The 23,802-nt window shown below is 46.0% G+C and overlaps 1 protein-coding gene across 1 annotated transcript in view; it reads left to right on the top strand.

The window, feature by feature from the left end:
* Positions 1 to 5,864: 5,864 nt before the first annotated feature.
* Positions 5,865 to 23,802, top strand: part of LOC149472899 (V-set and immunoglobulin domain-containing protein 1-like) — a 70,972-nt gene continuing 53,034 nt past the window's right edge. Inside the window, exons 1-2 of the mRNA XM_089686673.1 lie at positions 5,865 to 6,051; positions 7,026 to 7,175. Of these exons, the coding sequence (XP_089542799.1) occupies positions 5,865 to 6,051; positions 7,026 to 7,175 (337 nt within the window). The remainder of the gene's footprint in view (positions 6,052 to 7,025; positions 7,176 to 23,802) is intronic.

Here is a 23,802-nt window from a genome sequence, read left to right on the forward strand (position 1 = left end):
GACATCTCATGCATTCACTATTAAAAAGTAAATTACACTTTCTGTTCTTTAGATGTCACCAGCAGCTTCATGAATATTAAACAATGTTGCATTGTAATTTTTAAGCTTTGGTGTAAATTTTCTTATTATTTAATGTTCTAAATACTGTGCTTGCTTGGGTGACTCTATACCTTAAGTGGAGCTCCACCCAAAAAGGGAAGTTCCACTTTAAGGCTTTGTTCCCCGCTCCCCGTTAAGGATTGGCACCTTTGGGGAGTGTGGGGGGGGGGTACCCAAATATACCCGCTCCCACTTCTACTGCGATAGCCTAGGTGATCAGACACGGAAGTTGTCCTCTCCCCCTCCTTCCCCATAGTCTTCTGGGACATGTGACAGGTCTCAGAAGACTACGGGACCATTCACAAAGCGCAGCACTACTCACGCTTGTGTAGTGGGCTCCTGGCTGTGAAGCCACAATCTGTCACAACCGTGTACCTACACTGAAGATGCCAGCATCGAGGAGACAGGACAGTCAGTCAACTCGGCCGGTGTGAGGACACCACGGGATCAAGGGACAGGTGAGTGTCCATTTTTTTTAAAAGTCAGCAGCTACAGTTTTTGTAATGGCTCTCCTGGGTTTCTCTCTCCTCATTGGCTCACACAGCTGCAGGAGCCACTGGCTCCTGCTGCTGTCAATCACAGATAGTGAGCCAATGAGGAGAGATTGGGGGAGCAGGGCTGAGCCACACTTAGTGTGTGTGAATGGGCACAGGAGCGCAGCTTGGGAGTGAGGCTTGCTATTGGGGGCACTCAGCAGGGGGGGATCCTAAAATAAAAGGATCAGGGCTGTTCTGCGCAAAAACATTGCACAGAGCAGATAAGTATAACATGTTTGTTATTTTTTTTAATTACAACCTTTAAAATCACTTTAAAGTATATCTAGGGCACTTTTTTAGATTGGTAGATTGGTGAATGGTTAAAACTTTAAAAAAAATATTTGTGCCTGCCTAGTTTTGGGAGATTTACTTGTCTTGTGGCACAACAGGATGAGAAATCTCTCATCTTAGTTGTCACTAAAACAAACGTTCAGGAGGATGTTCTAGTTATAACTATATAAAGAAATATTTTCCTTCACTTTTGGACAAATAGAGAGTATGAAACCTCCAGTGGTGAAACCTGGCAGGGTTCAAACCTCTCCTACTATGTCCTGAATAGAAAAACCTGGCAAGGGTTCTAAACCTTTCCTACTTTGTCCTGAATGCAAATGTGTTTAGATGTGAATAGTCTTTATGTGTAAATATGGTGTAATCGTACCTGACTCACAGAGTGCTTCTGTCTGCAGCATCTAGTAAATGCACAACTCTGCCACAGATCACTCTTCCCTTTCTCCATGTTTTAGTTTAGCAGTACTTATTCCAGCCAGGTCCATACCTCCATATTGATTTAAGGCTGGGGGAAATACCGTACTTTTCGCTCCATAAGACGCACCTGACCATAAGACGCACCTAGGTTTTAGAGGCGAAAAACAAGAAAAAAAAATATTCTGAACCAATGGACTGCAGACACAGTACAGGGGATGACCAGAGACTGCGGACACAATACAGGAGATGACCAGAGACTGCGGACACAGTACAGGAGATGACCAGAGACTGCGGACACAGTGCAGGAGATGACCAGAGACTGCGGACACAGTGCAGGAGATGACCAGAGACTGCGGACACAGTGCAGGAGATGACCAGAGACTGCGGACACAGTGCAGGAGATGACCAGAGACTGCGGACACAGTGCAGGGAATGACCAGAGACTGTAGACAGTGCAGGGCATGACCAGAGACTGCAGACAGTGCAGGGAATGACCAGAGACTGCAGACAGTGCAGGGAATGACCAGAGACTGCAGACAGTGCAGGGGATGACCAGAGACTGCAGACAGTGCAGGGGATGGCCAGAGACTGTAGACAGTGCAGGGGATGACCAGAGACTGTAGACAGTGCAGGGAATGACCAGAGACTGCTGACCTTTGGGGAGGGAGGGGGAGCGGGTACCTGAATTTGACAGGTACCCGCTCCCACTTCTGCGGAGTTGTCCTTCCCTCTTCTTCCCGGGCCGGCTTCTGACAGCCAAGTGCCCACTGCGCATGTGCGAGAAGCACTGCGCTTTGTGAATGGCCCGGCGCTTTCTGGGACCTGTCATGTGTCCCAGAAGACACCGGATCATTCACAAAGCGCAGCACATGCGCAGTGGGCACCCGGCTGTCACAGAAGCCAGCGCGGGAAGACTGTGCAGCGCTGGAGCGAGGAACAGGTAAGGCCCTGCAGGACAGAACAGCTGAGCGGCCGGCCCGGTATTCTGACATGGTGGCGGCAGAAATACCGGACCGGCCGCTTTATATTCGCTCCATAAGACGCACTGACATTCCCCCCCCCCTTTTTTGGGGGAAAAAAGTGCGTCTTATGGAGCGAAAAATACGGTACATTGCAAAAGTATGCATCACACTTTAGACACACTGTTCACAGGATCAGTGCTCTGCAGGCTTTACTGCAAAAAAAGTCATTAATACACACATGCTGAAGGCAATTACTTCATTTATACAAAACAAGGAAAACATTGTTTTAACAATACATAAACATTAAGGTATTTGAACCACAGAATTGTTAGCAGGCAGCTTTCAGGCACACTCACCAGGAGCTGGTGGATGCAGTCTTGACACTGTCCTGTATTGATGCTGTCCAACATAGGTGGTAGGTTTTACTCTGACTACTCTGTTAAACCTTTCTGCCTTGGGTGACCCTAAAGACATATATATTTATACATTTTAGGAGGTTTTTAAGGAAATTGTGTCTTTATCCCAGTTATGTTATGTTTCTCTCTCTTGCCGCTTTTTGATTTTAAGTTGATATGCAGCATACAGTTGCAAGAAAAAGTATGTGAACCCTTTGGGATTATGTGGAATTTTGCATGAATTGGGTATAAAATGTGCTCTGAACATCATCTAAGTCACAACAATAGAAGAACAGTCTGCTGAACATAATACTACACAAACATTAGATGTTGCCATGGTTTAATTGCACATAACATGTAAACATTCACAGTGCAGGGAGGAACAAGTATGTGAACCTTTGGACTTAAAAACTGGTTGACACTCCTTTGGCAGCAATAACCTCAACCAAATGTTTCCTGTAGTTGCAGTTCAGACCTGCACAATGATCTGGAGTAATTTTGGACCACTCCTCTTCACAAAACTCTTTCAGTGTAGCAATATTTTTGGGGTGTCTGGTGTAAATCGCTCTCTTAAGGTCATGCCACAGTATTTCAATCGGGTTGAGGTCAGGACTCTGACTGGGCCACTCCAGAAGGCGTATTCTGTGCTGTTGCAGCCATTGTTTTGTTGAATTACTTGTATGCTTTGGGTCATTGTCCTGTTGCATCACCCATCCTCTGCAGAGCTTCAGTTGGCGGACAGATGGTCGTACGTTTTCCTGCAAAATGTCTTGATAAACTCTGGAATTCATTTTCCCATCAATGACAACAATCCGTCCAGGCCCTGAGGCAGCAAAGCAGCCCCAAACCATGATGCTCCCTCCGCCATGTTTTACAGTGGGGATGAGGTTTTGATGTTGGTGTGCTGTGCCTTTTTTTCTCCACACATAGTGTTGTGTGTTCTTCCCAAACAACTCAATCTTGGTTTCATCTGTCCACAGTATATTTTGCCAGTAGTGCTGTGGAACATCCAGGTTCTCTTTTGCAAACTTCAAACATGCTGCAATATTCTTTTTGGACAGCATTGGCTTCCTCCGTGGTGTCCTCCCATGTACTCCATTCTTGTTTGATGTTTTCCTTATTGTAGATGTGTCAACAAAAATGTTAGCATGTGCCAGAGATTTCTGTAGGTCTTTAGCTGACACTCTGGGATTCTTCTTTACCTCATGCAGCATTCTGCGCTCTGCTCTTGCAGTCATTTTTACAGGACCACCACGCCTAGGGAGAGTAGCAACAGTGCTAAACTTTCTCCATTTGTAGACAGTCTGTCTTACCGTGGACACATGAACATCAAGGCTTTTGGAGATACTTTTGTAACCCTTTCCAGCTTCATGCAAGTCAACAATTCTTGATCGTAGGTCTTCTGAGAGCTCTTTTCTGCGAGGCATGGTTCACATCAGACAGTGCTTCTTGAAACCAGTAAACCTAAAACAGGTGTGTGTTTTTTAAGGGCAGGACAGCTGTCAGCAACACATCCAATATCATCACACTGATTGGAGTCAAGGTTGGCTCACTCCTGGCTCCAATTAGCTCTGGGAGAAGTCATTAAGCTAGGACCTCACATACTTTTTCTTCCCTGCACTGTAAATGTTTACATGTTATGTGCAATTAAACCATGGCAACATTTAATGTTTGTGTAGTATTATGTGTAGCAGACTGTGTTCTTCTATTGTTGTGACTTAGATGACGTTCAGAGCACATTTTATGCCCAATTCATGTAAAACTCCACGTAATCCCAAGGGGTTCACGTACTTTTTCTTGCAACTGTATGTACCTCTGGTTCATAATATATCATGTAGATAGGTGCAGTTAAGTGCCCAAAAAACACCATTTTTGAGCTGTTGCAGAGAGCAACTCATCACAGGAATGGTTAAGTTTTTTCAGGAAGATCAGGCTGAGTATCAGGCTGCAAAGGCCATCCCATTTTGTGCCTGAACTCATTGCTTATACTGATGGGCACTGACAAGATGGCACTGATGAGGAGGGACTGATGAGGCTGCACTGATATGTGGCACTAATGGGCACTGATAGGTGGCACTGATGGGCACTGATAGGTGGCATTGATGGGCACTGATAGGCAGGACTGTTGGGCACTGATAGACGGCACTGATGGGCACTGATAGGCAGCACAGATGAGGCGACACTAATGAGGCAGCACTGATGGGCACTAATTGGCACTGATAGGTGGCATTGATCGGCACTGATTGGCATTGATGGGGCTGCACTTATATTCAGGGCACTGATGATCTTTGCCCTCATTATCTGTGTACATGTCCCCTGCCACACTTGCTGTTTACCGGCTCCTCTCTCCTCACGCTGTGACAGTATATAAGGAAAGTACTGCCAATAACCGGCAAGTGTGTTTACTGGACACAGCTGATCACATAGTAAAGGACCGCTATGATTAGCTTTTACTGCGATCTGTGATCAGCTGTGTCTTAAGAACAACAGAGACACACTGTAGCCGTATTTTGGCTATAGAGCAGTAATAAAATGGTTCAATGCAGCCCTCTGAGTATAAGTGCATGTTTTTGAGCAGAGTTGCATACAAATGCAAACACTTCCATTTGATATATACAAGCCCTTACCCTTCCCTTCATCAGCATTCCAGGCAGAGTGTCGATTATGAATCCTGATCTCATACAGGAGCTGGGCTGGTTTTAGATAAACAATGAGGAATGAGTAGTGGGGAGGAGAGAAGAAGAGAGAAATAGAGAAGATTGGGAAGCCGCACCCAGGAATATTACAAGAATGTCACCTGCTGCTGCCATAATGTAGAAAGTCCTCTGTACTTGGGTTTGGCCCCCTGATTGGCTCCTGCACAAGGCTTTTTCTCAAGATTAGTGAATTTCCCAATAAGTGGCATTTATAGCAACCATACTTCGAACCACGTGCCGATGCTCTACATGCATTGCTGCCAGTCACCATAGCCAGTCGCCAGCTTCCGTGGAAGAGAGTGCCAACACTAATCGACATCGGGAAGCAGTATCAGCTGGCCTTTGGGTTCTCCCTCTGCCACTCAGGCACCCAAAAAGACTTCTGCATCCTGTGTCCAGGATGTAAGAGATGCCTTGCTATCCTGTTCTTCAGACCTCTGCAGCATCTGCGATGTACCTCTGTTCCAGCTGATGTTAGAAGGGCCAAGCTGTCCTGTAGAAGTCATCTTTGAGGAGTTCCTTCCTCCACCTTTGCTCATCATGGATTCCAGTGATGAAGATGAGGGACCAGACAGCTTGGTCCTCCTGCTGGACTCACTGCCACCGGACTTAGCTATAGCACCTCTGCAGAAAGACAAGCCCCCTCAGAAGACCCCATGTGTTCCTAAGCCTACGCACTCCTGAAGCCAGCCCAAGGGAATTTCTTTGGAGAGACTCATTTTTGAGTTGGATGAGGACCTTCCACTGTCCTCGGAACCTGAGGTCCCTCATCCACATTTCCCTTTACAGATGGTATCTCCAACTGCTACATCAGCCCTGATGAGGCGTACAGGATATAAATATTTCCTGACTCCTTATGCTTATTGTCTTCAGTGATCGCTTCATCACAAAGCACAGGTGTGCGGTCATCGCTAATAGTAGAGGCCTGCCTTAAGGTCATGTATTCCCTGATGGCAACCTCAGACTTGTCCCAGGGCATTGGTGAAAACAGCACACAGTAAAACTACCTCATGTGTATTGAAAGTGATCCTGTTACAGGTGCCTAGCGTAGGTCAGAAGAACCCACCATGGGGGTAGTCCTCTTATGTAACACAGACTTGGCGCCCAACGAGTAAATAGGGAACATGGAGGATAGTCCACCATCACTCACCTACCTCCACCTTACCAACATGCTACAAATAAATTTAACACACATATACTTATAAAATCTTCTCTTTTTTATATTCTTTTTTAAGAAATATCATATACAGAGGTTACACATCCATATCCATCACACTCTATTAAAAGCCAGTATATATCAGCATTTTTCATTTCATTTATATATGAACAATACATTTCACCAGCCCATAGTAGCATTGCCTTTACTTTGAGTAGGTCTGCGCTTTTCAGAACCACAGGCAACTTCTACTGGACCAAGTTTCTTATATTGACCTGCGCTGGTTAATTCTAAATAATGCTTTCTTTGTCTAATAACCACTCTCAATTCCCAGATGTTAAAAGTTTTTAATGATGGCGTCCTAGTGCCACAAGGAAGTACAAAACTGTTGAGTTTACATGTTGAAAATAGACTTTGGACTATAGTAGTTTTGTAAAGTGTTTTACTGGTTTAATATTTGATTTGTCTCTTCCCAGTGCCTCCCTCCTTTCCCATTTGCAACATTCAGGGCCCCCTGGACTTTGGAAGTGACGTTACTCTGTTATGCAGCTCAAAAGAGGGATATCCAAATCCCACCTACAGTTGGCAGAAGGTAAACGGTCCTATCCTGACCTCTAGAACGCAAGGTAAGAAATGTTAAAGACCTGTGACGTCTCTAAAATTGCATCCTTTGTATGTACTAGAGACTGATAACATAACTAATGCAACCTAGTCATTCTTTAGAGATAAATGACATCACTTGACTATGATTGCAGCCTAACCATTCACTAGAAATCAGCCACATAAATGAGCCTATTCTATTTGCTAGACACTGATGATATCACTGAGAATGAAAATTATGCATTTACTTGAAAGCAGTTACATAACTGAAAATGCAGCTTATCCATTCGTTAGAAGCCACTGAAATCACTGAGATTGAAACCTCTCTATCTCCAAAAAATGCAGCCTATTCATTTACTAGGTGCTTGGGGGGTGCTGATGCTCCCCCAAAAATTATTTAATCAACTCCATAGCACCCACAAAATTCACATGTCAGTATTTTCATATGTCTAGTGGTTTTTTTAATATTATTGTACCTGCACATCTTCTATTGCTTCCAGGAGGCTGGGGCCTCTTTTCCTGTTGAGGGATACAGCAGCTCTGGCTACAAAAGCTGATAACCTTTAGTGAATCCTGGCAGGCTGGCATCAGAAGCGGACTAATATACAGCCTCTCTTCTGCCTCCTCAGCCAGTGGGAAAGTACTATACCCATCCCCTTCCCCAGCCCACCCTATTTGACTAATAAGATGTAACAGAGGAGATATTGGCAGCTGGATGGGATGGGGGGGGGGAAGGAAAGAACATAACCTGATATGGGAACAGAATACAAAAGGCATATTCCTCAGACCCTGCAGTGATACAAAGTGAGTTGTGTTTGCCTACATAAGGAAAAGAAACAGCTTCTGTCAGCATGGAGAGAACAAGTGTGGGAAGGTTAGAAGAGCAGCTCCAGAGGACAAGATCCTTCATCAAATCCTTCTATGCTGTATTTTGACATCAGCAAGGCATTTGGTAAAGATCTTCCATGGGACAGACAGCACACAGACATCATGCATTCCTTTATGCCAGCAGAAGTCATGTTTCTTCTTACAGAGACTTTCTGACAGGGAGAAAAGAATGCAGGATGTCTGTGTGTTCCATCCATTCATCCATCTATCTATCCATCAATCCATCCCTCTGCATGCTTTACCTTTTAACATAATCATTTCTGGTGTCAAAATAAAGATGAATAGATTGTAAAAAGAATCTGCTAGCCCCGTTTCCCACACTCTGGAAACAAGCCAGGGTTCTTGCACACCAACTGCCTGAGCCCATTCAGTGTAATTGCTTCCCACTAAGGAATACAGAATATTTTGCCCCAGGTAAGGAAGATGTTACAGGGAAATGGATTATAAAACAGGATGCGCAATTGAGAGATATAATGGTGGGTGAGGAATTGGGATCATATAGAGAGCTGGAAAAGAAAAAGGGAGAAGTTTTTAATAGAATAGATGGGCTACGATACTACCAACTGAAACACTTCTTCGGGAGTCTCCCGAAACCTTTGAGAACTAGGAAAGAGTGGAACCCATTTGAAAGATTGTTAGAAGCATGGGGCGATGGGAAACATGGAATTGCTAAAATATATAAGATATTCACTGAGTTAGACACTAGCACAAAACCAATATACATAGAGAAATGGGAAAGAGATATGGGAAGGGAAATGGATGAGAAAGAGCAAAGGAAAATATTTAGATTAATTCACGAAAATATTAGTATGCGGGAAGCAGAATTAAATTATGTGTTTGGTAAGATGGTACATCACACCGAAAGTGGAGCACAGAATGAATGCGGAGATTTCACCATTGTGTTGGAGAGGTTGTGGAAAGGTGGGCACGTTGTATCATATATGGTGGGAGTGTTCAAGAATACAGGTGTTTTGGCTGAGAATAGTTTATTTAGTAGGGAAGATTACTGAAATAATATTAGATTAGATCCCGAGTTATGTCTTCTTCATAATACAGAGCTTCCAGTGAAAATATTCAAGGATTCGGGGCTGTGGTATTATTTGAGTGCAGCGAAAAGTCTGATACCTAGGTTTTGGAGAAAAAAGGAAGTGCCGACAGAGGAGGATTGGATGGTTAAAGTGAATCAGATCTGTGGGACGGAAAGATTGTACTATATACATATAGATAAGATGGAGATGTATTATATAAAATGGAAAAAATGAGAAGAGTACACAGAAAAAGTGAAATATAGGAAGATGTAATACCCCTTGAAATGAAATTTAGAAATAATATAGGAAGAAGAGGAGAAGAGAGAAAACGCAGAGTGGTGGGGGGGAGGGAGAGGGTTGGGAGAGGGAGGAGGGGGAGGGGAAGAAGGATGGGAAGTGGGATTTAGATAATATGTTAGTGGGAAGATAATGTATGGATATCTTTTTTTATTGAAGAAGGTGATTGTTATTTGTATTTGGTTGAAAATTAATAAATATTTATTAAAAAAAAAAAAAAAAAAAAGAAGAGCAGCTCCAGAGGACAAGATCCTTCATCAAATCCTTCCATGCTGTATTTTGACACCAGCAAGGCATTTGGTAAAGATCTTCCATGGGACAGACAGCACACAGACATCATGCATTCCTTTATGCCAGCAGAAGTCATGTTTCTTCTTACGGAGACTTTCTGACAGGGAGAAAAGAATGCAGGATGTCTGTGTGTTCCATCCATTCATCCATCTATCCATCAATCCATCCATCCCTCTATTTTGACACCAGAAATGATGTTAAAAGGTAAAGCAAGCAAAGATGAATAGATTGTAAAAAGAATCTGCTAGCCCCCTGTTTCCCACACTCTGGAAACAAGCCAGGGTTCTTGCACACCAACTGCCTGAGCCCATTCAGTGTAATTGCTTCCCAGGTGAAGTGTACAGCTTGACATTGACATGAATAGTTGTATGCTGCTGTATTCCTCTATATACAGTGGTGCAGTCATAAACATGAGTACAGCAGCGTACAAATATTCATGGCAATGACAGGCTGTACACTGCAACTGGGCTGCCTGGAAGGAGGAAATTCAACTGCAATTTATATTAAAGCTTACCTGTAGGTAAAATTAGTATCTCTTATACATGTGTAGGCCGTGTACCGGGGTGGGCTCCCCAGGATACGAGGAAAGCAAGGCCAACACCAGCTTTTGCCACAACAGAATTTTACTTAGATGTGGCAAATAAACACAACCACAAATGCTGGGAACATAGAATAAATATGCATACACCCAGCCCAAAGGCTGAGACCCTTGTGCTGCATAGCACGGCGCCTTCTGATGATGAAGGCAGAAAGAGTAGTAATTTACCTACTGGTGGGCACAACTAAGCTGCCACACCTTACCTGTTATTACCCTAAAAGAGCAGGAATCAGTGTATGGGTGTATGGTATGGGCTAGCCTGTGGTGCAGCACAACAGCTTACAATCTTACACAAATCTACAGTATTCCCTCTCCCATAACTGGTCTTGTAGCACGTGCCTGAGTATTCCTTCTGAGCAAAACGCCAGTCTGGCTTGAGTTTGTAGGATTTTATCAGCTCTCCAATGTGAAATGTCACTTTAAGTTGTGGAGTCCTTCCAATGATCAGTAACAACACTTGTGGCCTGACACAAACAGAGGCCCTAACTAACTAACTATAGGCCTGGACTCAGTCTCAAGGCACAAACACTGAAATGAGGTGCGTGCACGATCTTACCGACCCGGGTCTTTGCATCCGCTGGTGACTCTGAACAGAACAAATGTCTCTCCAACAAGCATGCGGTCTCACCGTATATGTTGCTTAGTTCCTCTGCTCTCATCAGCATTCCTGGCAGCAATCTCATCAGCATTTCTGGCAGCAATCTCATCAGCTTCCTGGCAGCAATCTCTGGTTACGGAGGGATGCTCTCACACCTGGATGTCATCAGATTCTCAGCTCACACGGCCCCCCTCATTCACCATTCTCCAGAACATGGCTGCTCTCTCTTCTTCCTGTTCCCTCTCAACTCTGTGTGAAAACTCCACCTCTTCATGAATATAGAAATATCTATGCAGTCTGAGGCTGTGTTAGGAAAACAGTGACATCTTGTTGCTAAACTGCAGAATGTCAGTCAAAACATTTAATTTACTCCACACAAGCAGTATTCAAACAATGAGAGCTGTTTCCCCATCTCACATGCCACCCCACTAGAGGTTGTCATCCTCGGCAACCCTCCCCATACAAACTCATTCTGGGCATAACGCTGTGGGGGCACACCAGCATTGGGCCTTGTTGACCTTCATAGAGTGACAGGCTCAGAAGCACTGAGGACGTCAGGTACATTTACTGGGAGAGGAGCTGCTGACCGCTCAACACTTTCCCTTGGTGGCAAACTTGCTATGGTTGGAGCCTCTGTGGGTACCAGGGCAGGGACAACAAACCATTCCTCCCCCTCCTCTAAGGGTATTTCCTCTGTACTCTGAGCAGGAGGAGCCATCTCCTCCATGCACACTGGTTCATCAAAATTGCAACGCCTCAACATGTTACGGTGCAAGTTTCGTGAGGGCCCCCCAGTCCCTATTGGCTCTACCTCATAGACTGGGATGGCAGGGTCTACCCTCCTCTTCACCATGTATGGGACCGCCTCCCACCGCCCATCCAACTTTCCAGACGGCCGCTTGGCTTTGACTATCACTTGATCTCCCGGGGCATACCCCTCCTTCTGCACTGGTCTTGGATTGGGGTATACCACTTGTCTAAGGTGCTCCCCCACAACCTTGTGGATCGCTCTCAGCCAGCGGCGGTGCTCTTGAACCCATGTGGTAGTATTTCTTGGTGGTGGCTCCATCGGATCGGGCATGTAGAGATCTTCAATCTCCCATCCGGCTCTCCCAAACATGAGCATATTGGGGAGTATCCGGTGGTACTGTGTACCTTGTTATTATAGGCCCACATCAGTTCAGGTAGGTATTCGGGTTACCGAGCTTTTTGGCGGTCCTCCAGAGTCCGCAGCATCTGGAGCAAGGTGCGGTTGAACCGCTCCAATGCCCCGTTTCCCTGGGGGTGATACGGGGTGGTGCGGGAACATTCGATCCCATACAGTTGGTACAACTCATTCATTAGAGTACCCTGAAAACATGCCCCCTGGTCCGAATGTATTCTCTGTGGATACCCGAACACCAGTATAAAGTGTTTGCAGACCGCTTCAGCGGCCGACTCTGCCGTCTAGTCTCTGGTGGGTACAGCCACCGCATACTTTGTGAAATGATCTATCATGACTAGACAGTACGAGTGTCCCAAGGTAGAATACCCAATCTGTACATAATCGATCATAAGGAGCTCTAGGGGTGCTGATGTCCAGATGGCCTGGACAGGAGCCCGCTGTTCAGTACTCTTACTCAGCCTGCAGAGCCGACACTTAAGACATGCCTCGGCCACCATGTCTGCCAAGTCTGGACAGTACACAAGCCGTTGGAGCCACTTGAACGTTTTATCGCTCCCAAAATGGGCACCCCTCTCATGGGCTTCCCGGGCAGCCTCTGGTCTCAATGACATGGGGATGACAATCTGTCTTCGGTACTGCAACTCTGACTGCAAGTATATGCTCTGACACAGGAGGCCCTGGGTAACAGCTTATCCTACTGCCTCAACAGCTTTTGGCCCTCGGGAGTCAGACAAGCCCGCTCTTCTGACCGAGGCCAGATCTTGGTCCGGACCCATTCTTTCACTTTCTACAGGTCTGGGCAGCTATCCTGGACCCTCTCCCAATTAACCAACGTCTTTCACAGCACCATTGGCATCCCGGAGGCCACCCCACTTGAATGTGCCACGTCCTGGAACATGGGTAATCGACCAAGGTCAGGAGTTTCAGTGTCCTCTAGCTCCTCATCGGCACTCTGAGCAACCCTAAAGGGACTCGGGAGAGTGCGTCAGCGTTGCCGTTCTCCCTACCTGACCGGAACTTGATGTGGTATTGGTACTTAGAAAGGCGAGCCAACCACCTCTGCTCAAGCGCACCGAGTTTGGCATTTTCCAGATGTGCTAACGGGTTGTTGTCGGTCATCACGGTTACCTCTGCACCGGTCAGGTAATCTGCGAACTTTTCGGTCATGGCCCGCACCAGTGCCAGTAGTTCCAATTTAAAGGAACTATAGTTGTCAGGGTTGCGCTCTGACTCCCTCAGAGCCCGGCTGCCATAGGCAATGACTCTCTCACGTCCATCCTGGACTTGGGATAACACAGCCCCCAGACCATGTAGACTTCCGTCAGTGTACAGCAGGAATGGGGTGTCGAACCGCGCATAAGCCAGAATCGGGGCACTGATCAGCGCCCCCTTCACTGCTTCAAAGACCCCTTGTTGCCGGGGTCCCCACTTGATGGGACGATTCTTCGGGCCCCCTGCAGTGCCCCTTAATAACTCGTTTAACGGGCCCACCAAATGAGCAAACTTGGGTATAAACCTCCTGTAGTAGCCGTCCAGTCCAATGAACGCCCGCACCTCTCGTAGTGTACTCGGCTGGGGCCACTTCTGGACAGCCTCCACCTTGTCGGGGGTTGGCTTTACCCCCTCCTGGGTGACCAAATGTCCCAAATACTCTATCTGCTGTCGAAACAGTTGGCACTTCTTGGGCTTGATTTTGAGCCCATGGTCTCGCAGCAGTCCTAAGACCTGTCGCAGTTTCTGGAGGTGATCCTCAAAAGAGGCCCCAAACACTACTACGTCGTCCAGGTATATCCATACCGACTCGAAGTTGAGATCTCCCAGACAGTGCTCCATCAACCGCTGGAATGTTCCCGGGGCATTGGACAGGCCGAATGGCATCCGATTGAACTCGTAGAGACCCATAGGTAGGATGAAGGCCATCTTCGCTTTGTCCTTCTTGGCCACCAGTACCTGCCAATACCCACTGGCCAGGCCAAGAGTCAAGAATAACTTAGAATGACTCAGGGCGGACAACAACTCCTCAATCCGCGGAAGGGGGTAGGCATCCCGGACGGTCTGGGCATTCAGCTTCTGATAATCCACGCAGAAACGGAGACTCCCATCTTTCTTCTGCACCAAGACTACTGGAGCAGCCCAAGGACTTTGACTCTCCTGGATCACCTGGTTTTCCAACATGCTGGCCACCATATCATTCACCTCCTGGTACATTTTAGGCGGGATTTGCCGGTAACGTTCCCTGATCAGTGCAGCATTGCCGGTGGGGATTTCGTGTTTGATGGTGGAGGTACACCCGAAGTCCTCATCATGTCTCGAGAAGGCCTCCTGAAATTCCCAAAGGGTGTCTTCCAGCAACTTCTGTTGTCCTGGAGTCAGGATCTTGCAGTTCACCCCCATCCGGGCCATGATCACTCAACCGCTCCACTCGGCTGTCGGGGTCTCCCTTTGATGGACCTCTACAGCATAGGTCCAGGCTGATCTCCTATCTGGCCATAGCGTGAAGCTCCTCCGTCGGGGAATATCCCCTTCGGACACATAAACTTTGGCCAGCAAGGTATTCCCAGGGACGGTTAACTCACAGTCTTCAACATTGAGGCAGCGCACAGGCACACATCCATCCTTCATAATAGCGAGGGCCCGGGCTACCAGTGGATGAGTCTGCGTTTCTTCTTGGTAAGCAGGCTCGATCAGGACCTCCAGTCCATTCAGTTGTCATCCAGCCCCAACCGGCAGCATCAATATTCGCTCTTGTCGAGGCGGGATCTTCACCGGGGTCCTCCGCGGCACCCTCACGTGTCCAATGGTTCGACCGGACATGTCGCCCTTTCGCAGACTACAGCTCCTCACCATCTGCTGTAGAACCTTCTGGGTTGGCCGGTGTGTGGTGGCCTGTTGCCAATACCTCGGCCCTTCTTTGGCATAAAGTTGGTGGTCTAGGTCTCTCAGCACGTTCATACCTCGTGTCACGTCCATCCCTCTCCGGGACGAATGATCCACCAGCACGACCCCCTTCTTGCCGACATCTTGCCCACACAGCTGGACCCGCATCCAGACTATTCCTCGGACGTCCATCTATCTGTTATTGGCAGCCGTCAGCTTGATGATGCTCCCGTCTTCCGGCTCCATCATATGTCCAAAGTGTCTTTTGAAGAACTCCAGAGGCATAAGGGTGCACTCCAACCCTGTATCAACTAGGCAGCGTACCTTCTGGCCTTCCAACTCAGCTTCCATAACGGGGCTGCTGGCATACAGGTCGTGTTCCTCATGCTTAGGGCTTAGCTTCTGGTGTACCATCGCAGGACGCCCAGCTACTGCGGCGGTCAGAAGTTTAACGTCGGCTCGGACGTCATCTGTTCTGGGCACTCTCTGGCCATGTGGCCGTACTGTCAACAAGCCCAACAGAGGGGTCCCCTTTTGATGTGCCCCTGCAGCTGAGTTATCCTGAGTGGAGTGGCATGAGGTGCTGAGGTCATATCGAGAGACCGGGGAGATTCTGCTTTCATCTGGGACACATCCAGCTGAAGTTCTCTTAATTCTGTCCGCAGGGTCTGGACCACATCCTTTAAGGATTCTGAGTCTTCAGATGCAGACTGACCTCTTGTAGCATGGGTACTACTCACTATTCTCGCCGCCACAGGTATGCACTCTTCCTCTTTCTCCACGGCGGCTAAGTAGATGCAGTAGAATGTCATGTTGGGCCCCATCCGGGTCATCTCTTGCAATTTGTCCTGTAAGAACTTGTTGGAGAGCCTCACTATGAACTGGTCTCGTAGTAGCCGGTCCACCTCCCAGAAAGCTCCCATGGCCTCTGGATCTCGCCGCTGTATTTTATTTAGCGTCTCCTGTAGGGCATTGGAGTACTGCATCAGGGTCTCGCCCTCTTGCTGTGGTCGGTTGAAGCAGTGGCTCCGCAGCTGCACTACTTTAGCATGCCCCCCTTGGGGAGAATATTTTCTCTAGGGTGTCTCTCTCAGATTCGGGCCTTACCATTACTGTCCGTCTGACATCACCCTCTAGAGCCCCCAATGCAACCTCTGCCCGCAGCTCGGACATCAGGTTACACATTCTAACCGCACTTCGCACTCTTTCAGTCCAGTCCTGCAACATCATATTTTTACCGTCAAATTTTGGCAGGTGACTCAACAGCGCCCCCACGGGAATGTACACTACTGGTACGGGCAGGGCGGGGGCAAGCTGTATCAGCGGTGTTGGGGAAACTTGGCCTTGCACCGGCACACCCTGAGCTGGGTTCTGGACCGGTACCATTGGCGCCGGGGGAAGATCTCCCACCGCATTCCCGTCCATAACGGTCTCTGTATCCTGCCAACTACGCCACGTTGTAGGCCGTGTACCGGGGTGGGCTCCCCAGGATACAGTGAAGTCAAAGTGAAGGAAAGCAACCCCAACACCAGCTTTTGCCACAACAGAATTTTACTTAGATGTGGTAAATAAACACAACCACAAATGCTGGGAACATACAATAAATTTGTATACACCCAGCCCAAAGGCTGAGACCCTTGTGCTGCACAGCACGGCGCCTTCTGATGATGAAGGTAGAAAGAGTAGTAATTTACCTACTGGCGGGCACAACTAAGCTGCCACACCTTACCTGTTATTACCCTAAAAGAGCAGGAATCAGTGTATGGGTGTATGGTATGGGCTAGCCTGTGGTGCAGCACAACAGCTTACAATCTTACACAAATCTACAGTATTCCCTCTCCCATAACTGGTCCTGTAGCACGTGCCTGAGTATTCCTTCAAGAGCAAAACGCCAGTCTGGCTTGAGTTTGTAGGATTTTATCAGCTCTCCAATGTGAAATGTCACTTTAAGTTGTGGAGTCCTTCCAATGATCAGTAATAACACTTGTGGTCTGACACAAACAGAGACTTTAACTAACTAACTATAGGCCTGGACTCAGTCTCAAGGCACCAACACTGAAATGAGGTGCGTGCATGATCTTACCGACCCGGGTCTTTGCATCCGCTGGTGACTCTGAACAGAACAAATGTCTCTCCAACAAGCATGCAGTCTCACTGTATATGTTGCTTAGTTCCTCTGCTCTCATCAGCATTCCTGGCAGCAATCTCATCAGCTTCCTGGCAGCAATCTCTGGTTACGGAGGGATGCTCTCACACCTGGATGTCATCAGATTCTCAGCTCACACGGCCCCCCTCATTCACCATTCTCCAGAACATGGCTGCTCTCTCTTCTTCCTGTTCCCTCTCAACTCTGTGTGAAAACTCCACCTCTTCATGAATATAGAAATATCTATGCAGTCTGAGGCTGTGTTAGGAAAACAGTGACATCTTGTGACTAAACTGCAGAATGTCAGTCAAAACATTTAATTTACTCCACACAAGCAGTATTCAAACAATGAGAGCTGTTTCCCCACCTCACACATGCACCCTTTTAGGAGATATTCACTTCTTTTGACAGCCAGTGCATGGACTCTGAAGGAATGGCATAGTCATGCTGTGCGCATGAGCTTCTGTGACATCATATGCCACTGGACGGCTTTGTTTTAATGTAAGTCCTTCATAATGTGCTAGTATGTGATGCATAGCACACTATGACATTACCTTGCAGGGGAAAATTTTTTTTTTAAGTGCAGTTTACTACTACTTTAATGTTGCACACTCCTCAACCCTGCACTCTGTACATGGTGCACCCAGGACTGGCACTACCACTAGGCAAACTAGGCAGCTGCCTAGGGCGCACTGTCACCTAGTGTGCAGCCACGGTCAGGGCCGCCCATAGGTCAGTACAACCGATCCTGCTGTAACATTGATGATATTTTCCATGGACCCCATTAGTTCACCAGATGGGCCCAGGAGGTGAGGAGCAGAGAGGGATTCTTTTTTAATTTTGGCACAGGCGTCTAAAGCTGCACTGCATTTTGCAATGTTGATCAGTGGCAGCCAGCAATGGCTGCTCACATCTTTTGACAGGCAAAGTGATTCTTTCACTGGCAGAGTGATTTACCCTTCCTCCGCTCAGGATGGTGGAAGATGAGGCTGTAGCCCAGTGGTGGGAGGTGATTCAACAGAGAGGTGGCCTAGGGCACAGGCACTAATGGGAACCTGCTGCACAGGCAAGCTCACAATTTTTTTTTTCTGGGGCATAGATAGAGATACAGCCATACGCTGTATACAAACAGACATGCAGCACCTTCTGCACTGTGTGATCATCATCATGGTAATGATAACAATCACATAAGCACAGTGAGATGCTTCCAGTTAGTTCTTATTTACACTTGTGTTTAACCATCTCCTGTCCAGCCATTGTATATAAACGACCGGACAATGGCAGTGCAGGGTCAATGGCCGTTTATAAACGGCCTGTGCGCTCCCTGGGAGCGCGCAGCACTGCGATCCGGTGCCCGCTGTGTCCTCCGGACACAGTGTAACGCCGATCGTCGGACGGGACCTCTGTGCGAGGTCCCGATCATGTGATCACTGATTGGCCAATCAGTGATCACATGCAGAGTAGTAAGCAAGATGTCACTTCTTCTGTCACTACGCGTGAAATCTGTGAATGATCACAGAGGTCACATGGTACAAGGCTATTCATAAAAGCCTTGTACCATGTGACAAGCTGTGACCAATCACAGCTCACTCAGTAGTTCTCAATGGCTGCAAGAATGCAGCTAGAGAGAAGAAGGAATGATTGATTTACAGCCTTTATGGGTGTAAAAGCAATCAGTGTAAAAAATAAAAAAAATCTTCGTCACCCCCCCCCACAAGTAGTACAGTGTCACCATGGTGACACTGTACTGCTAGGGTGACAGTATGTAAAAAAACAAAACAAAAAAACATAAATAATAATATAAAAAAATGTAAAAAAAAGTTTTAAAAATTATAATTTTGGTTATAAATTAACTTGGGTTATTTTTTTTTACTAAAAATATAACGGAATAAATTTTGGCAAAGATTTATGATGAAATACTATTTATTTGCAAAATTTTCTAAGAAAAACACTTTTTTTCAAAATTTTTGGACTTTTTCATTTACATAGCAAAAAAAAAAAAATCCCATTGGTGAATAAATACCACCAAAATAAAACTTTATCTGTCTCACAAAAATTCATATGGGTACAGTGTTGCATGACCGCGCAGTTGTCATTCAAAGTGTGATAGCACTAAAAGCTGAAAATTGGCCTGGACAGGAAGGGGGTAAAAGTGTCCAGACTGGAAGTGGTTAAGGGAAATTAAAATGTCCAGCTGATCCACATTTTAACTGTACCCCATTATGCTGCAAAGGCACTGCCACCATAGTATGACAATAGTGGTAGGGTGTTGTGTAAAGCTCTCCCAACAGCTGTACTACGGTGGTAGTGCCTTTGCAGCATAATGGGAAGTGGTTGGGGGACGGTAAAAGTGTGGCTCAGGCAGATGCCCACATAGCAAGCTGCTTGCTCTGGGGGCACTCAGCAGAAGGGAGAGGCCAGGAGCGCCAGCGGGGGACCTGAGAAGAGGAGGATCTGGGATGCTCTGTGCAAAACCACTGCACAGAGCAAGTAAATATGACATGTTTTTTTTAAACTGCCTTTAATATCACTTTAAATACAGTCTCTCTCATTTTCTGAACAGGTCCACACACAATTTTGCAGCACCCTTGGTTTTTATTTCTAGATATACTTCTCTTCTTCTTGGAAATCCCTTGCTACCCCCTTGTACTCTGACCCTTGATTTACAGACTGGGAGGAGAAGCCTGCATGGCCCTCTAGTTAACAGAGATGCACCATGCAGAGCTACAGGGAGCGCTGAGTGTTGAGGAGACTGGTCAATGGGGGGCACAGCATGTCAGCTCAGGTGACAGTATCCTCAACAGAAAATGGTGCTGCTACAGCAAATAGTAGACAGCATTTACTGCTAAATTATAGCTAAAAGTAGTCGGTTGCTGGTTGCATGAAGGGGTGCCCCAACAATAAAGAAGGGGCACTTGTTTAAACTTTTCAAGTGTAGTTTTAATGTATTTAAGCTAAAAAAAAACACATGAAAGGAAACTATTATTTTCACATAAAATCAACAATGTCTTTAAAAAAACACACATAGTCCTATAATAATTGTGAAACCTGACTTCCCACCAGGGCTCTGTGATGTTAGATTCCATCCATTGCTATCAGCCAACCAGTCTAGGGCCAAAGATTTTCAAGACACCTGGGCTAGAAAGTGGTCTCTGCCAGTCAAACAATGGTCGATCCTCCCCTACCCTTTTGGAAGGCATACTAGATTAAAGATTTCCTATTGTCCATTCCTATACCTCAAGGTATGCTCTTGAACCTTACCCCCTTGAAATCACTTATGTGGCCCCCCTCGCCACTCTGCTATGGTCTTTCAGTTGCATTCGCTGCACTTATTGCCCCAACGAACAAAGAAGACCTGCCCTTCCTTAAAGACTGGGAAACAGATTTGGCCCAACAATTCTCTGCTGAACAACACAATTTCATCCATAAGTCTTCAATATATATATGCACGTAAGTCTTCAGTCTCCTTGAGATTACAGAATTTTGGATACAAATTGTTATAAGCAGTATAGAGTCCCTGTAAAACTGCACCATGTGTTTCTGGAAGTGGACACTACCTGCTGGAGGTGCAAAGCTGACAGGAGCATATTGTATCACATTTTTTGGTCTTGTCCGCTGACTTGACCCTTCTGGCAGACTGTGTGTGCTCTAAATCATGATCTCACAGACTTTCCTCTTGCGCAAACACCTGCAGCCTATCATATTTACCTCTCTCCATATTAAAATATTTCCATTTTCTAGTGATTCATCTTGGAAACAAGATCAGGGGATGCATTTAAGTCCTGTGGAAGTTTACCTCAACTTTCATGATCAGTCATTGGATAAAATTTGTGAATAATTTTTATATGATGGATGAACTTTCTCCCTTAAGAAGCAGAAGGCTTGCTTTTTAAAGATGTGGTTCTATTGGATGCAATTTCAATATTCTTTTAGATACAGTTGTGACCAAAATTATTCAACCCCCAATGCTGTAAAGGGGTTTAGGGACTATAGTGTACATTTGGAATTGTATTCAGAATCAAATCCTACAAGGACGTTGTAACTACCCAAATGCAACTAAAATGACATCAATTGTTTATGTAATACAGTAGTAAATGGTTCTTATGTGGTTTCTTCATTGCCACAATTATTCAACCCCTTAAAGACTACCACTCTGAAGAACAGAGGTTCATACAGGTGCTTTCCATCAGGTATTGAAAACACCTGTGGATGTCACCGAGCAGCAATCAAGCATAATAAGCACCAATTAGGCAGCTTTAAAATGACTGTGATACTCAGCTCCTTCTAGACATTTACTGGTGTGGTTACAAACATGGTGAAGGCAAGAGAATGGTCCAGGAAGACAAGAGAAGAGGTGATTTCTCTTCACAGGAAGGGCAATGGCTATAAGAAGATTGCAAAGATGTTAAACATACCAAGAGACACCTTAGGAAGCATCATTCGCAAATTCAAGGCAAAGGGCACTGTTGAAACGCTACCTGGTCGTGGCAGAAAGAAGATGCTGACTTCGACTGCTGTGCGCTACCTGAAGCGTAGAGTGGAGAGAAGTCCCCGTGTGACTGCTGAGGAACTGAGAAAAGATTTGTCAGATGTGGGTACAGAAGTTTCAGCCCAGACAATAAGACGCACACTGCGTAATGAAGGCCTCCGTGCCAGAACTCCCAGGCGTACCCCCTTGCTGTCTCCAAAGAATAAGAAGAGTCGACTGCAGTATGCCAAAAGCCATGTGGACAAACCACAAAAGTTGTGGGATAGTGTTCTGTGGACTGATGAAACAAAATTAGAACTGTTTGGGCCCATGGATCAACGCTATGTTTGGAGGAGGAAGAACAAGGCCTATGATGAAAAGAACACCTTGCCTACTGTGAAGCATGGTGGAGGGTCAATCATGCTTTGGGGCTGTTTTGCTTCTGCAGGTACAGGGAAGCTTCAGCGTGTGCAAGGTACCATGAATTCTCTTCAGTACCAGGAGATATTGGATGGAAACGTGATGCAGTCCGTCACACACCTGAGGCTTGGGAGACGTTGGACCTTTCAACAGGACAATGATCCCAAGCATACCTCCAAGTCCACTAGAGCATGGTTGCAGAGGAAAGGCTGGAACATTTTGGAGTGGCCATCGCAGTCACCAGACTTAAATCCGATTGAGAACCTCTGGTGGGACTTAAAGAAAGCAGTTGCAGTGCGCAAGCCTAAGAATGTGACTGAACTGGAGGCCTTTGCCCATGAAGAATGGGCGAAGATACCCGTAGATCGCTGCAAGACACTTGTGTCAAGCTATGCTTCACGTTTAAAAGCTGTTATAACTGTAAAAGGATGCTGTACTAAGTACTAAGATTGAATGTCACTTGGGGGTTGAATAAAACTGATAATGCTGTGAGCACAGAAAAGACATTTGTGGTTATTTCATTATAACTGTTATGTTATATTTGTCTGACCTACAAGTGCCTCTTTAATGTAAATGTAAGCAAGATGACTGAATGATCAAAAGCAATGTCAAACTGGCCAAAACACTCAATTTCAGTGGGGGTTGAATAATTTTGGTCACAACTGTACATGCAGTTATTGGCTTCAAGCCCAGGATAGACAGCAAGATGGCAGTTCAGGATCACTTCCCCTCAACTTCCCCTTTTTCTTCTTCTCTACCTCCTCCTATGCTACTTTTTTTCTTTTTTTTACCTATAATATAATGTAAAATTAATGGAAACCCTAGTGTCTCCCCCCCCCCCACTCCCCCCGCCCCATTGTCTCTTCTGAGGGTTGCAAGCCTGACATTGCTGAATTTTGGATACGTAGGTGTAGCGCTACCCCCGCTAAGGATTTTGGGTCCCCTGTCTGTTCTGAGCCTAGTTTGGAAGCACAGCCCCTGCTAACACTACCGTAAAAACCTTGACCAGGAGAACCCCCTGGCTTTGAAACACAAAATAATCATACAGTCCAAGGTGAACCAATACTCTGATTGTATTGAGCTCAATGTAAAAAAAGTGGAAGCACAAAAGAAATGACAGTAAGCGTGTAAAAAAGTTAGACAGTCTGAAAGATTAGCCAAATAATAATGCACAGTACCACCTTGAACAAACCCAAATGTCCTACAGAATCAGAGTTTAAATATTAATTCCCACACTGAGATATATTCTCCAAAATGAGCTGAAGTAGCCTATCAAGAAGAGAGATAACTCACTTTTGGATTCTTATTGGCTGGGAGCAGGGTTTAACTCTACAGATGAATTTGTAGTAATAATGTCCCCTTTAGTATCACTCCAAAAGTATAGAAACAAGTCTTCTGTGCACTTCATGGGGCCCTAGTTGGTGCACATCTGGGTTGAGGTCCCTTTTTATGTAAAAGCAAGATTTTCTGAAGAAGAAAAGGCACAATAGTAGGTAAACACCCTCTTGACTGATGGTAGCAGAACTATAAGGGGTTTCTTTGTGGATGCAGGTGAAGGCAAGGATTGAGGATGCGGTGGGAGTAGATTCCAGTAGAATTTGTATTCCAATAAGTAGGGAATTGGCTTGATGAATTAATTTCCTTTACAGCTATAATATATTAGAAATGAGGTATTAAAGTGTTAAAAACCCCCAACAGTAAAATCAGTCTGTATATACAGTGAAGCATGTTTGTTATACTCACTGTGGAACCTAAAGGGTTAATCCTCTGCATTGTGTAAAAAGGCTGTTTGATCCTGTATTCTCTGATCCTCCCCTTCTTCTAATGTCCCTAATCCATCTGCTGATAGTACATAGCTCTAGGAGTCACTCAGCACT

This window comes from Staurois parvus, unplaced genomic scaffold, assembly GCF_062004578.1.
Source record: "Staurois parvus isolate SC_StPar_1 unplaced genomic scaffold, SC_StPar_1.0 ptg000019l, whole genome shotgun sequence".
Lineage (NCBI taxonomy): Eukaryota > Metazoa > Chordata > Amphibia > Anura > Ranidae > Staurois > Staurois parvus.